The 16414-nt window shown below is 36.7% G+C and overlaps 2 protein-coding genes across 2 annotated transcripts; both read left to right on the top strand.

Annotated features, from left to right (window-relative positions):
* The first annotated feature begins 742 nt into the window (after positions 1-742).
* LOC123694886 (glutaredoxin 3) lies at positions 743-12328 on the top strand. The gene is made up of 4 exons (XM_045640491.1): positions 743-994; positions 1086-1254; positions 1345-1610; positions 12098-12328. The coding sequence occupies exons 1-4, from the start codon at positions 945-947 to the stop codon at positions 12273-12275; spliced, it is 663 nt and encodes a 220-aa protein (XP_045496447.1). The 5' UTR covers positions 743-944; the 3' UTR covers positions 12276-12328.
* Positions 12329-12914: 586 nt separating this feature from the next.
* LOC123695053 (golgin-45) lies at positions 12915-16058 on the top strand. The gene is made up of 6 exons (XM_045640748.1): positions 12915-13096; positions 13181-13668; positions 13925-14062; positions 14563-14624; positions 14845-15229; positions 15527-16058. The coding sequence occupies exons 1-6, from the start codon at positions 13069-13071 to the stop codon at positions 15668-15670; spliced, it is 1245 nt and encodes a 414-aa protein (XP_045496704.1). The 5' UTR covers positions 12915-13068; the 3' UTR covers positions 15671-16058.
* Positions 16059-16414: the final 356 nt, after the last annotated feature.

The raw sequence follows: 16414 nt of genomic DNA, 5'->3' as shown, positions 1-16414 counted from the left end.
CATTGAGATAATATTACTTCGTATGGAGGAGACACCACGAACGAAATCTGTGCGCCATTTTTTTGCTCTAACTAAGTTTTAAAAATTATTATCTAGTTAGTTAGGTACTTACCGATGAAAGTAATTCCTTTGCACTTTTCCGTATTATTTGTATTATTTATGCAATATCGTAACACACACGAAGGCATATTTGATGCGTCTCACTTTAAATAAATAAAAAATACGCCATATGGCGTATGTTGAGCGGAACATAAGTGATTTAGGCGGTGTCGTCTACATATGTATATGTCAATGATTTATTAAAGTACGTTTATACATTTAACGTTATGAAATGAATAAAATGAATATTAACGAATGTTTAACTAATTTGTGTAATAAACTATCTATACTAATATTATAAAGAGGAAAGGTTTGTATGTATGTATGTTGGTTTTCACGCACTACTGGACCGATTTTGATGAAATTTGGCACAGACAATCTTTAGACCCTGAGAAAGAACATAGGCTACCTACCTTTTATTGCGAAATATGTACCACGGGCGAAGCGAAGCGGACTGCTAGTTATTAATAATTCGGGCTGCCATAAAAAATACAATTCTCTAAAAAATAATATTAAATTTCGTTATGTCTGTGCATTAACTTTTTGGTCCACCAGCGATACTTATTATGTCAATCAATCGATTTATTCCTTGATTTACAAAAAATTGTATTTCGATTTCAAAATTGCCATTTGCCTCGCCCTCAAAATTGCCAATGCCAAAATTGCTATTTCAGTTTCTTGTCAATAAGTAAAGGTCTCAGGAAAATCTTTTGAGGGATTGGGATTGTAGAAAATCTAGCTTTTAGTGTCAGCTGTTAGTGAATAAATTTAAAGTATAACATTTTGTAATAATATTGATACAGAACGGTTTCTTCATTTTAATAAGGATAATATAACCTCCAAGAATGTCGGTCATTGTTATTGATACAATCGACAAATTCAACAGTTTTATAAGGTTTGTATTGTTATAAAAAATCTGACGAAATGTTTTGCGTTTCCTTCATTTCCTATGTATGTTGACTTCATTTCTATTTACATTCTTTCAGTTCATCTTCCCTTAGTGTAGTACATTTTTCTGCAGAATGGGCTGAACAGTGTAAGCAAGTCACTGATGTTCTGCAAGAACTGATAAAATTACCTGAAGCAAAAAACTTCGGGACCCAATTTGGTGTATGTGATGCTGAAAGTCTTTCAGAAGTATCATTAAAGTATAAGGTATTAATGATTTCATAAAGTAATTTGATTCAATAAAATAAATAAGTAAAAAAGATACTTTTGTCAAGAAGCTATAATATGTTTTTACAGATAGATTCAGTTCCGACTGTAATATTTTTCAAAAATAGTCAACAAATTGATAGAATTGATGGCGTGGATGTCGCTCAAATGTCTTCTAAGGTAAAATCATACAGTGCCGGGAAATCTGTTCAGAATGAATCCCCCAAGCAATCCCTAGAAGAACGCCTGAAGAGCCTTATAAATAAACACAATGTTATGGTATTTATGAAAGGTACAAGGGATGGACCGAGGTGTGGCTTTAGTAAACAGCTTATCCACATATTAAATGAAACAGGGTATGTATATTTTATTTTATAAACATCTACTTGTATTTTATTGATTTTTTTTCCATACCAATCCTATTACCATAAGAATTTTATGAATCATAAAGAAATGTAAATGGTGCTTAGAATTTATGTTAGGAATTTACATTCTTGTTCTCCTTGTATTTATTGTTACTAAGTAACTAATGGGTCCGGTTCCGGTGTCCATACTGTAAACAAGTGCGTCACGAAGCTCCGTAATTAAACATTTAAACTAGTGGTAAATAGTGATCGAACAGTTGTGCCGAGTCACAAAAGTATCACAGAAACACAAATAAGCAATATCCGCAAGTGAAAAAAGTGCAAAGTTACAAGTTTGGGCAAGAAAATATCAAATTTCATTTGACAACACAACCTAAAAAGTGAGAATCACGATCATTTCATAGATAAGAGACGATCTGTCATCAAACTGTCAAACGTCATCGTAACTTGTGAAGTTGCCAGTAACAAATTCCAAAAGCTACCAAAAGTAGTGTGGCCACATCAAGAAATAAAATTACCCCAAAAATGGATGCAAACATAGAACTATTATTATTGAAAATGGAGGAAAAGATGAAACAACAAACTTTAGAAATAACAACAGCAGTTACGAAAAGCATTATGGAAGGGATAGATATAAAATTTAAATCCCTGACGGAAGAGAACGAAGTCCTGAAAATTAAAGTAGCAACTATGGAACAGAAAATTAACTTGCTTGAAAAAGATAAGAGGAAGAACAATCTAGTATTCTATGGAATAGACGAATCAGGCAAAACAGAAAACGAGTTAGTAGATTACTTAAAGGAAATTATAATCGAAACTGGAATACCTATGGACAGCCAAGAGATAAGCAATATATATAGAATAGGCCAAAAGACTCAGAACAAAAACCGCCCGGTCGTTGCTACAGTCACAACTATTTGGAAAAAACATACAATACTTAAAAATAAGTCGAAACTCCCACCAGGAATTTATGTAAATGAGGACTTTCCTAAGGAGGTACTAGAAATAAGGAAGCAACTGAAGGAACAAGTAAAGGAAGAGAAACAGAAAGGAAATATTGCCTACATTAACTTTGATAAACTGGTAGTGAAGAAACCTTCAGACAAAAACAGAGAAAAAAGAAAGCGAGGTGAGTCAGCCTCCCCAAACACACCAATACAGAAAAAAGTGACCCTGGAAAGTGAACCAGTATTATCACAAGCGGGAAGCTCAGCAAAGGAAGTGATAAAACCTAGCATACTCAAATATATTAAGAATGGAAGAACAGCTTCACCTACAGAAATTCCAAAAAACTAATGATGGGCATAGGCACCCGGAACCAAAATATGTCAAAATGCACAAACACGTCAAAACAAACAAACAAAAATCGCATCCCAATCCGGCCGGTCACCGTGGGAGAAGCAGACCAAAACCCTCCAAATACAAATAGAAACAACAACATATTATTATACAACTTAAAGACACAAACACAACAGAATACAATCCGAAATGGACCTGTAATGTCACCAGCCCGACAAACCAAAAGATGCGAAGTATTCAATGTAGCAACCCTAAATGTGAGAACCCTCAGGACAAAGGAAAGCTTGATGGAGCTGGAAAAAGCACTAGAAGACATAAGACTAGACATATTAGGCATAAGCGAAATGAGGAGACTAGGCGAAAAAATTGAAGAGCATAAAGATTACATTCTATTTCAAAAGGGAGAAACGCCAGGCCAAAGAGGAGTGGGCTTTATAATCAAGAAATCTCTAAAACAATATATACAAGAACTAAATGGTATCTCCGAAAGGCTGGCATTGCTGATCATCAAATTCCCAGGATACAAGAAGCAATGGGCAATAATGCAAGCATACGCACCTACAGAACAAGCGGAAAAATCAGCAATAGATGCCTTTTACGAGGAAATTTCACTAGTAGTAAAAACCAACTCTGACAAACACATAATTTTAATGGGAGATTTCAACGCTCAGGTGGGTGGAAGGCAAAACAGCGAAGAACATGTTCTTGGAAAGTATGGACAAGGAAAGAGAAGTCAAAACGGAGAGAAGCTAATCAACTTTTTAATGGAACACAACTTAACTGTGATTAACTCAATTTTTAAGAAAAAGATAAAAAATAAGTGGACTTGGATCTCTCCGGATGGATCTTACAAAAACGAGATTGACTACGTAATAAGCAGCTACCCAAAGGCTTTTACAGATACCACAGTTATATCTAAGCTCAATTTCAACACAAATCATCGAATGGTAAGAAGCTCTCTCAAAAAACACCCAAATAAAACTTCCCGGACGCATATTAAAAATTCTGTGATAGAACAGCTGAAAGCTGACTACAGCAGCTTTAACACAAATTACCTAGAAGGTATGGAGATCAGTGGTGCAAATAACGTGAGAGAAAAATATAGTCACCTTGAGAAACAGCTACAGAAATATGCGACCACAAACAGAAACCAAAACCACAACAAATATCAACTCAGTGATAAAACTCTAGAACTAATCAATGAAAGAAAAGAACTAATATCCAACCAAATAGGGAAAGAAAACATAAAATTTATAACAGAACTAAGCAAGAAAATAAGAGAGAACATAAGGAAAGACCGAAAGATAATAATAAATAATAATAGACGGGCATTTCTCCGCAACTCGACGTCAAGCGCCTATTTTGCGTGAGAGAGGGAGGTGGGGGAAACCAGCTAAAACTGAAACCACCCGAGCTCCTCCATGAAGCCAAGCAGCTTGTGAGGGCTGCCAAAGGCTTCGGGGAGGGACCCAGGAGACCCCAGGTGTCTTGCCCTGTACTCCGCAACCCCCTTACATTCCATGATGACGTGGGCTGCCGTTTCCTCGGTCGCCATGCAAGCTCTGCATAGCGGACTGTCTGTGATCCCTAGATTGAAGAGATGTTTGTTAAAGGGGCCGTGCCCTGTGAGGGTGCCTGTTATTACGCGTAGTTGCACTCTACGTAGGTTGAGAAGCCGACGTGCAAGTCTCGAGTCAATGTCCGGTAGGGCTTCTCTGGCTTGCTTGCAGTCAGATCTGCTTGACCATTCTGCTCTCTGAGCAGTGCTAGTGAGCTGGGTAATCATCATCCGGGTCCAGCTAGCAGGTATCGGTATAATGGGAAAAGGTCCCATGACCGGTGTTTCAGATGCCCTTCTGGCTAGTATATCAGCAGCATCATTTCCACGTGAGTTACTGTGTCCTTTTATCCATTGTAGTACTAGGGAATTTCCCAGGTCACATACCTTAGTTAGGGCTAAGTGACACTCAAGGGTCAACCCTGAAGTGATTTCATGGCTTTTGATTGCCATGAATGCTGCTTTGCTATCCGATAAGATCCGAATCGAATAGTTTGTTACATTTCTTTTAATTATGGCCGAAGCTGCAAGTAGAAGTCCTAGGCATTCAGCCTGAAAGACTGTATTATGGGGTCCCAAGGGGTGCGAGATGTTAATGTTTAGGTCCTCAGAGAAGACCCCAGCACCCGTCCCATTTCCAGTCTTGGACCCGTCCGTGAAGATTAGTAGGTCTTCAACGCTGTTGTGTTCTGACGTGTATTCACGCAGCTGTATCTTATATTTCTTGTCAAAGATGAATTGTTTTGGGATCTTATCACTTATGGCAAGGAGTGAGGACTCCTTCTCGGCTGCCATAGTTAAGATCTTACTGTGTGCTGTAGGCAACATTCTCCAGAGGTTTTGTGTCTTTAACCTTACAGCTGTCGCTAGAGCTTCTTGTCTTACAAAAAGATGTAGTGGTGGCAGGTCGAGCATTGCCTCAATCGCAGCAGTCGGTGTTGTGCTCATGCTGCCAGTGATTGCCAGACAGGCGAGTCTTTGAAATCTCTGCAGTTTGCTTATAGCCGCCGATTGTTGTGTCTTTGGCCACCAAACCACAGAGCCGTAAGTTAGCATTGGTCTTATGACAGTTTTGTAGAGCCACATTGTGACTTTCGGGGAGAGCCCCCATCTGTTACCAATCATTTTGTGGCACTGCCAGAAAGAAATGCTTGTTTTTTCGATCTTATTCTCAAGGTGTTTGTTCCAGTTGAGTTTATCGTCTAAGGTAATCCCGAGGTACTTAACCTCTTTCGATAACTGAAGTACGGAGCCAAATAGCTTTGGTAGCTGGTAGCTTCCTAGAAGGCGTCGGTTAGTGAATAGAACAAGTTCCGTCTTGCGCGGGTTCACTGAAAGGTCATATTTGTTGCACCAGCGCTCAACTATTAATAGAGCTCTCTGTGTAATTTCACAGACAACACTCGTGAACTTACCGGAGATAAGTATTACTAGGTCATCTGCATATCCAATGGTATGGAATTTGTTTTTGTTTAGTGTGCTGATCAAGTCGTTCACAACTAGGTTCCACAGGAGCGGTGAAAGTACTCCCCCTTGTGGGCAGCCTCTGGTGACCAGCACTTTCTTTGTTTTATCCTTGCTAAGTTGTATCTCTCTACTGCCTAGCATGTTTATAATCCATGAGGCTACTGTGGGGTTAACCTCATGCTGTGATAGGGCGTTTTGTATACTTGAGTAGTGTGTCTTATCGAAAGCTCCCTCAATGTCTACGAAAGTGCCCAGGCACATTGATTTTTCTTGTAGGGCTTCTTCTATTTTGGACACCACACAGTGTAAGGCTGAATCGGTAGATTTACCATGGCTGTAAGCATGTTGGTTCCGATGTAGTGGAATACGCACGAGGGCAGTATCCCTAATGTGTCTATCACAGAGCCGTTCTAGTGTTTTGAGTAAAAAGGATGTGAGGCTGATAGGTCTGTGGGCTTTCGCATCCGTGTAGTCTGTTTTCCCTGGTTTTGGAATGAAAATAACGTCAACAGTCCTCCAGCTGGTCGGTATATAGCCGTGAGCAAGACTGGATGTCAGAATGGCAGATAGATGAGACGTGAGTATCGGTCCCCCCCATTGTAGTAAAGCCGGGTATATACCATCTGGACCAGGTGCCTTGTACGCTTGAAAGCTGTCGATTGCCCATTGTACTTTTTCCTTACTGACTATGAGCTCAGCAGTACTCCAGTTTTCCTCACATGGTGTGTGGGTTGCTGTGTCTTTCCTTTCGTGTCGTTGTATGAATTTGCAGCCGGGGAAGTGTGTCTGCATCAGAACAGCTTCCGTCTCAGCTGGTGTTTTTGTAAGAGTGTTGTCACCTTTTTTGATCGATCCCAGCTTGGACGTATTGCAGCAGGAGATGACTTTGCGCACTCTGTTTGCTTGATTACAGGATTCAATGCCATCACAGAATTTCTTCCATCCTGCACTGCTTCTGAATCTTATTTGTCTTTTGTATTCAGCTTTGCTTATAAAATTTAAATCCCTGACGGAAGAGAACGAAGTCCTGAAAATTAAAGTAGCAACTATGGAACAGAAAATTAACTTGCTTGAAAAAGATAAGAGGAAGAACAATCTAGTATTCTATGGAATAGACGAATCAGGCAAAACAGAAAACGAGTTAGTAGATTACTTAAAGGAAATTATAATCGAAACTGGAATACCTATGGACAGCCAAGAGATAAGCAATATATATAGAATAGGCCAAAAGACTCAGAACAAAAACCGCCCGGTCGTTGCTACAGTCACAACTATTTGGAAAAAACATACAATACTTAAAAATAAGTCGAAACTCCCACCAGGAATTTATGTAAATGAGGACTTTCCTAAGGAGGTACTAGAAATAAGGAAGCAACTGAAGGAACAAGTAAAGGAAGAGAAACAGAAAGGAAATATTGCCTACATTAACTTTGATAAACTGGTAGTGAAGAAACCTTCAGACAAAAACAGAGAAAAAAGAAAGCGAGGTGAGTCAGCCTCCCCAAACACACCAATACAGAAAAAAGTGACCCTGGAAAGTGAACCAGTATTATCACAAGCGGGAAGCTCAGCAAAGGAAGTGATAAAACCTAGCATACTCAAATATATTAAGAATGGAAGAACAGCTTCACCTACAGAAATTCCAAAAAACTAATGATGGGCATAGGCACCCGGAACCAAAATATGTCAAAATGCACAAACACGTCAAAACAAACAAACAAAAATCGCATCCCAATCCGGCCGGTCACCGTGGGAGAAGCAGACCAAAACCCTCCAAATACAAATAGAAACAACAACATATTATTATACAACTTAAAGACACAAACACAACAGAATACAATCCGAAATGGACCTGTAATGTCACCAGCCCGACAAACCAAAAGATGCGAAGTATTCAATGTAGCAACCCTAAATGTGAGAACCCTCAGGACAAAGGAAAGCTTGATGGAGCTGGAAAAAGCACTAGAAGACATAAGACTAGACATATTAGGCATAAGCGAAATGAGGAGACTAGGCGAAAAAATTGAAGAGCATAAAGATTACATTCTATTTCAAAAGGGAGAAACGCCAGGCCAAAGAGGAGTGGGCTTTATAATCAAGAAATCTCTAAAACAATATATACAAGAACTAAATGGTATCTCCGAAAGGCTGGCATTGCTGATCATCAAATTCCCAGGATACAAGAAGCAATGGGCAATAATGCAAGCATACGCACCTACAGAACAAGCGGAAAAATCAGCAATAGATGCCTTTTACGAGGAAATTTCACTAGTAGTAAAAACCAACTCTGACAAACACATAATTTTAATGGGAGATTTCAACGCTCAGGTGGGTGGAAGGCAAAACAGCGAAGAACATGTTCTTGGAAAGTATGGACAAGGAAAGAGAAGTCAAAACGGAGAGAAGCTAATCAACTTTTTAATGGAACACAACTTAACTGTGATTAACTCAATTTTTAAGAAAAAGATAAAAAATAAGTGGACTTGGATCTCTCCGGATGGATCTTACAAAAACGAGATTGACTACGTAATAAGCAGCTACCCAAAGGCTTTTACAGATACCACAGTTATATCTAAGCTCAATTTCAACACAAATCATCGAATGGTAAGAAGCTCTCTCAAAAAACACCCAAATAAAACTTCCCGGACGCATATTAAAAATTCTGTGATAGAACAGCTGAAAGCTGACTACAGCAGCTTTAACACAAATTACCTAGAAGGTATGGAGATCAGTGGTGCAAATAACGTGAGAGAAAAATATAGTCACCTTGAGAAACAGCTACAGAAATATGCGACCACAAACAGAAACCAAAACCACAACAAATATCAACTCAGTGATAAAACTCTAGAACTAATCAATGAAAGAAAAGAACTAATATCCAACCAAATAGGGAAAGAAAACATAAAATTTATAACAGAACTAAGCAAGAAAATAAGAGAGAACATAAGGAAAGACCGAAAGATGAAAAGATTACAAACCTTAGAATTCCATATATCAAGAACAGGAGGCGTTAAAAAAGCATTAAGTGAATTAAAAGAGACAGGTAAAGAGTGGATAACAAGACTGAAAAAGAGATCAAAGACCACCTCGAAGCGAAAAACTATCAAGGATGCAGCAACAGATTTCTACCAACAATTATACGCAGAACAAGAACCATCCAAAGTTAGTAAATGTTGCAATATAGATGACGAAGAAACTATTCCTAGCATCTTACAGAAAGAAGTGAAGCAGGCCATTACAAACCAAAAGATGGGCAAAGCACCAGGGCCAGATAAAATAACTAACGAATTAATAAAAGGAACAATGGAAGAGTTAGTACCAGTTCTGACCAAGATATTCAACGAGATCCTGACAAGTGGCTATATTCCAGAACAATGGACCAAATCCCACATAATATTATTATACAAAAAAGGAGATAAGGAAGACATTGGTAATTATAGGCCCATAAGCCTAATGTCAAATGTATACAAGGTTTTTGCAAAACTTATACTAAATAGAATCACTCCAATGCTTGACGAACAGCAACCGATTGAACAGGCGGGATTCAGAAAAGGTTTTTCAACTTTAGATCATATCCACACAGTCAAGCAGGTGCTGGAAAAATACAATGAATACAACAAAACCTTATATATAGCCTTTATAGATTATGCCAAGGCCTTCGATAGCATAAAACACGAGTACATATGGGAGACATTAAAACAACAAGGAGTACCGGCAGTATACATTAACATCATTACAAAAATCTACTCAAACAGTAAAGCCAGAATCCAATTAGAGTCTCTAGGTAGAGAATTCAACATAGAGAAAGGAGTGAGACAGGGCGACCCGCTCTCACCCAAACTATTTTCCGCAGTTCTTGAGAATATTTTCAGAAAATTAGACTGGGAAAATTTCGGTCTAAATATAAACGGAAAAAAATTGAACCACCTCAGGTTTGCGGACGACTTAGTCCTTTTCGAGGAAAATCCCAAAAATTTAGAAGTCATGATTCAAGGCCTAAACAATGAAAGTCTGAAAGTCGGATTAAAAATGAACGCCGAAAAAACTAAACTTATGACAAATGACCAAAAAACGAACATAAAAATTGGATATAAACATCTCGAATATGTCGAACAATACACATACCTGGGACAGGTTATTTCTACCACGGAACAAAATATAAAAGAGATAAATCTGAGAATAGCTATTGGGTGGAAAAAGTACTGGGCCCTAAAAGAAATAATGAAGTCTAAAGACCTTGGAATGGCGATAAAAACAAAAACTTTTAACACATGTATACTGCCGTGTCTGACTTATGGCTGCGAGACCTGGTCATTGACCAAATCGCTCAGGGAAAAACTAGCCATATGTCAAAGGGCAATGGAGCGAAGTATGACAGGCGCACGAAGACAGGATCGGATTAGAAACACAACCCTAAGATCGAAAACGAAATTGATAGATATACTCGAAAGAATAGACAAACAAAAATGGCGATGGGCAGGGCACATGATGCGTGACAAAAATGAGAAATGGAGCAAGGCTACAACAGAGTGGTACCCAAGAGATGGAAAACGAAATAGAGGAAGGCAAAAAGTAAAATGGGAAGACGATCTGAAACTGACGGCAGGTGCAAAGTGGAGAAGGGTGGCAAATGACAGAAACCAGTGGAAGTTTTTGGAGGAGGCCTATGCCAACAGGCACACTGAAATTAGAGACATATTGTAAAATAAACTAAAATTTATTTATGTATAGTGTTAGATTATGTTGAATTGTTTACTGATTTCAGAATAAAGGGCTTTATTATTATTATGTTTCTCATTTCCATAATACTCGGGTACCACCAGAAGGACGGTACCCGGATCTTTGGAAGGCTTACGTGGGGACACGGATCCAACACGCAGAGGCCCTTTCGAGAATTTTAATGTGTTGTGGGACACCAGCCGCAGCCTGCCCATGACTGCACTATAGAGATACAGCCCTAGGCAGTCCGCGGCCGATGTAGGACTATTGCAGGGTATGGAAATTTAATAATTGGGCTATGGATTGGGATGCTAAATGGACTGGTACTGTGGACTATGGGAAACTATGGCACCTGCCTTTCTACTAAAAGAAAGTAAAAATATGTTGGCAGGTGGTGACTCGCCCTCTCACTGTATGGGCCCCCGAAATAAGTCGCTGCAATAGTGCGACAAGGGGGCAACATATTGTGAGCAGCTAAGGGTGGAGAGGCGTCCCTGGACTTTAAACTACGATCACGCGCTCCCTGAGGGTCCAGCATCACGTGCCCACTCGCCACTTACGCTTCGCATCCACCCTTCGAGCTAAAAGCTCTCGCGACTCCACTCTGGCCGGCCGGTTAAGGCAAGCCAGAGGTGGGGGTCCTGTCCTCGTCAGGCTTCACTCCGACCGGCCGGTGAAGGCAAGCCGGAGATGAAGACAGGGGCCTCCCCCGGGAGCACTCGGTTCCCGCGGGGTCGCTACTCCCCGACACCCCGCCACAAGGTGTCCTGCGGGTTGACTGATTGCACGGGTGGAATATCTATTGTCACATAGACAATAGATATTCCAACCGTGGGCGATGGGGTCGTCACATCCCTACGCCCTTTTATTATTATTATTATTATAAGTAACTAATGCTTAGAAACAAGATTGGAATGTAATATGGAATGTGTAAATATATTTTTTTCTTTTTCGTTATTTTGAAATTTTTGTAGGTTAAATATAAAAATATATATATTGTAATAAATCATAACATAAACATGGATAACCTAAGGTCATGGTATAAAATAGTATCATAAAATTAATTATAAACATCTTAACAGTATTAATTGAGAATGATAGTAAATTCAGTAATCATATTTTATCTAATATTTTTTAGTTTTAACTAAATAATACCTATGTAGAAACAAAGTTGTATACTTTGTTTAATGATTATTGTTCCTCTTTTAATTATCTGGTTGAATCTTGTGCATAATGGAGATTTTGAAAATTATTCCTAATGCATACACAGCATATTTTAGATTACTAATAACTGAAGATGATCTTGCTTTCCTTACTGCTTTATATTTATTAACATTCTGTTAAATTCATTTATTATCATTCTATGTAAAGAAATATCTTTCCAAATTTAATTCCGTTTAAGTAAATCTTTTAATATTATATGTGTTTGTTGCAGAGTCCAATATGATACATTTGATATTCTAACCGATGAGGAAGTGCGTCAAGGTCTAAAGGAATTCTCTCAATGGCCAACCTACCCTCAAGTGTATGTAAAAGGAGAATTGATTGGAGGTCTTGATATAATCAAGGAGCTTTTAGAGAATGGAGAGTTAGAATCTACTCTTAATGCCTAATTTATTATGTGCTTTAGTGGATTATTATTTATTGTAATAAATTTTTATAGATACAAATTGTTTTATGTTCCCCAATTTAATTATTTTACATACAAATCTAAGATATATAAAGGGATGGATGGGTTGACATTGTATCAGAGTGATGATAGTGATAGTAAATGTTAAAAATACATATGTAATGACGATTCGAAAGTGCTACTAAATAGTAGTCTAATTGAATAAATGAATGTTTGAGTTTGAGTTTGATAACACAAAAGTCAGGTAATTGCCTGATTAATATGGATGACAAGGACAGGCTAGATGCGTGATAACGAGAAAATTATGTCATTATCATCTTGTATTATATGAAAAATTATTACCGATTACTTTGAGGTTCTTTTTATAGATACTTGCTAGAAATTAATTACTTATTTAACGCTCAAAAAAGGAACAATCGAGCGTTCAGAAATACAGCAACAAAAATAATTTCCCGGTGCTACATATTGCAAGTTTTACATTTATATAATTTGATTTATCATTGCTCAGTCTAATAAAGTAGGTACACATTTTCCCTCTTGAGAACAAACGGACAAACCATCGTATGCTTTAGATTTCTAAACTGATGAATGAATTGACACTTATCACCTGATATATTATATCGTCAACGCTCAACGTCAAACATGACAAGTAAACAGTAAACGTATGCCAAAATTCGCGTAAATAACTAAATAATTTATGTTTAACCCATTTAATAATTGTTTGTATCTTTAATAATATTCCAAAATATTCTTGAAATATACTGCAACCACTCAATATGGACTCCATCACCCCATTTAATGACAGTAAGTACCAAATTAAGCCTTTGAAATTAAATAATTAAAGTATTTTACCTTATTTTCCCAATGTCCATTTTATTTGTACAACAGTTATCATGGGGAAAGCAAGAACAGCAGGTGATGGTATGGAATCTGAAGAAAAAATCACGGAAACGAAGCAAAAAGTTGATGTTAAGCCTATTCAAATAGTGAAAAAAAAAGAATCACTCTCTGGAGGACGACTTATCCAAGTATATGCAACGAAAGTCTTTTCAACAGAAAAGAAAACCCATATTTATTCCAAGAACCCAAAATTTGTGCCATATGAGCCTTATCCTGCAGCTGTTAAACCAATGAACCCAAAGACAGTTTCGAAAAGCACAAAGAAGTCAAGAAATCATATGGACATAAACACTCTTGTGTCTCAGATGTCACAAATGAACACAAATTTAAACGAGTTTAAGCCAAGATTGAAGCACATGACAAGCAGTGACAAAGCCAATCAGAATAAAACACATGATGATGAAATGCAGAAAAAGATTGATGCATTAACAAAAGAGAATGAGAGTTTGAATGAGCAGTTAAGGCAGCAAGTTCAGGTGAAATATCTTGAATATTGAAATTTATACTTTTGAACCTGATTTATATTTTTAGAATATTAGTAAGTCTTACTCAGTATATAACTATGAACTTTAAATGTAAAAGTCTTCCTACATCCATCAAAATCTACTGTCCATTTAAAATTTAATGTTTATTTATGAAAAAATACATATTAAAAGTAGTGCTATTCCAGCAGGTTTTCCTCATAATACATATTATTATGCAAGTATCTCAATTTACCAACATTATTAACAGGTAAATAAGGAATTGAAAACTATGCTGGTAGCGTCAATGGGTGAGGATTTGGAGACGCAAGTGCAATCATTAAATGAAGATAAGAAACACTTGGCCAATGCTTTAATTAATTCAGCACAACATCTATCTACACATCAGGTAGAATATGTTTGTTATCTGACAAAGTGATAAGATTAAAAAATTTTGTATTATTAGGGATCTTATCATATAATTAAAATATGAATGTAGATCTTTAATAAATTGACCTTGGATTTTAATTGGAACATATAATGAACAATTGTTATAAAATACTTGATTCAATTGATCTACTATAAATATTTTCAACTCGTTAATAACTGATGGATGTTTTTGGCAATTCATAAATTGCCTGCCATGCATTACATCATAACATGCATTAATATATAATAATATTTACTTAAATAAATTTTTAGATTATACAGATAAAACATCCAACATGTTTTAAAGTGTTGTAAATATTTTATTATCTCTTCTAAGAATTGACCATCTTACTATATTTATCAGATTCACCCCATTTCAAATTTATATCCTTAGAATGAATAGATAAGAAAAGGAAACATTTAATCACACTTATTTAACAAATCGAGACATTGTATTAAGTCTGTGTCATCCAATTCCAGGAACAGACTGAATGGCTTGCTGGTCAGTGTGAAGTATGGAGAAGCAAATTTTTAGCTAGCAGGTAAATAAATTATTATATTATAAACATAAACACCATAATAACCCACAAAACAAATAATGATTATATTTTGGTGTGAAGCTAAAACTAAAAAGTACTTTGTGGTTATTATAACATTATTGCTCAAATTAAATACACATAAAAGACATTTTATGCCACCCAAAATATATGTTATATAATTTTGGTCATAAATTAACTCAATAATTACATTGTTCTTTTTCAGTTTGCTGATAGAAGAGTTAGCAGCATGCAAGAAGATACTAAATGAGAAAACTGCTAATTTACAACAAGCAATCAAACAATTACTAGACGAACGATGCAGGGTGCGAGACATGATGCTGTGCACATATAAAAACTTATACAGCCTCCATGAAAGGTGGTTAGAGAACATAGCAGTTTCAGAATATATGGGGAGTAAGAAGTTATGTAACAGGCCAATCGGTAACCTTAACTTCAGTGCGACTATACCTCACTCAACAAATGTATTGGACGTGGCATTAGTGAACATGAAGCTGGCTGAAAATATAAGCAGCGATGTATGTAAGCAGGATATTGGACATTTGGATAACCTAGCCAGTGTTACGGATGGAGAGAAGTTTGCAGAACAGGTGTGTATTCAGTTCAGTTTTTAATTGCTCAAATATGCTAAGTTTCCTTTGCATATTTGACACTTTTCCAAAATCTTTGTTTAAACTCTTTGTATAGTGTGTAAACAATGGAGTTTTAATATTTACTGCCATTTCCTTTGCCAGCTATAATTTAGAAAACTCTGCCTACTATACGCACAGTCAGAGTTTTGCCTCAGACAAATTTTTAGAGTCTAGTCACCGCTTATTTGATAAGAGTAAACCATCATAATAATATTTTAGTTTATTCATTAAAATCAACATAATCTTACTTTTCAGGTAATGGCAATGCCAATAGATGTGAAGCGCCTTAACGAAGAACCGGTGAACGCGCTCGTGCACCACGCGTACAGTAATAGTGGCAACGTCGCACCGCCGGTCGCGTCATGCGTACATTGTAACGGGAAAGTGCAGTTGTTGTAAATTGTGGAAAATGCTTGTAAATAAAAGAAAAAAAATGTTTATTTTGTAAATATGTATAACAATAAAATATTAAATATTTTATAATCAACTCAGATTTAATACAGTAATATTATGTACATTTTCATTTTTCAAATTCATACTTATGAAAAATATAATTCATGTCGAGTCAATGATGTTATAAATAAAAAGATGTAGAATGTAGGTAGTTTATTAGAACTCTGGAAGTCGGTTGTCTCTTTCACTCACGATAGTTGAATCGTGCCATCTTACTTTGACGTCTAATCGTATACGTACGATATTTTGTAAGATATTTTGGCGTTTTTGAATATCGAATGTTTTGTGAGTAACTTATTTACCAACACCTTTTTACTATCATCATTGATGTGGAGTTATAATCAGGGCCGTCTTAGACTATGCCGGGGCCCTTGGGCACACAAGAATTGGGGGCCCTTTGAAATATAAAGAAATCAAACTAGGTACGCAAATTTTTTCCCACAATTATATATGTTTTTGCCCTTAATTGAAACTTAAAGAAGTAATAAGAAAACTTAAAGAAAATTTCTATGAAAATTTTTGCTCCATTTTTTTATACATTTTACAAAAAAGTTACTTCTGACCAATGATACAACATTGGTCAGAAGTAACTTATATATGGTCTTTTGAGGAAACTTTTTTTCCTTATTTATTTTTTATATAATTCATTTGAAACGCTGCTGCTGTAATGGCGCTCCAAAGTTGACTTTA

This window comes from Colias croceus, chromosome 10 (genome assembly GCF_905220415.1).
Source record: "Colias croceus chromosome 10, ilColCroc2.1".
In the NCBI taxonomy this organism is placed as follows: domain Eukaryota; kingdom Metazoa; phylum Arthropoda; class Insecta; order Lepidoptera; family Pieridae; genus Colias; species Colias croceus.
The sequence above is the reverse complement of the archived record's forward strand: the minus strand, read 5'-3'. Positions and strand labels throughout refer to the sequence as shown.

Coding starts and splice junctions, on each gene's coding strand:
- LOC123695053 (XM_045640748.1), top strand. CDS start 13,069: ATGGACTCCATCACCCCATTTAATGACA. Junction 13,097..13,180: donor CATCACCCCATTTAATGACA/GTAAGTACCAAA, acceptor TTTGTACAACAG/TTATCATGGGGAAAGCAAGA. Junction 14,625..14,844: donor AGCAAATTTTTAGCTAGCAG/GTAAATAAATTA, acceptor GTTCTTTTTCAG/TTTGCTGATAGAAGAGTTAG.
- LOC123694886 (XM_045640491.1), top strand. CDS start 945: ATGTCGGTCATTGTTATTGATACAATCGACAAATTCAACAGTTTTATA. Junction 995..1,085: donor AAATTCAACAGTTTTATAAG/GTTTGTATTGTT, acceptor ACATTCTTTCAG/TTCATCTTCCCTTAGTGTAG. Junction 1,611..12,097: donor CACATATTAAATGAAACAGG/GTATGTATATTT, acceptor TGTTTGTTGCAG/AGTCCAATATGATACATTTG.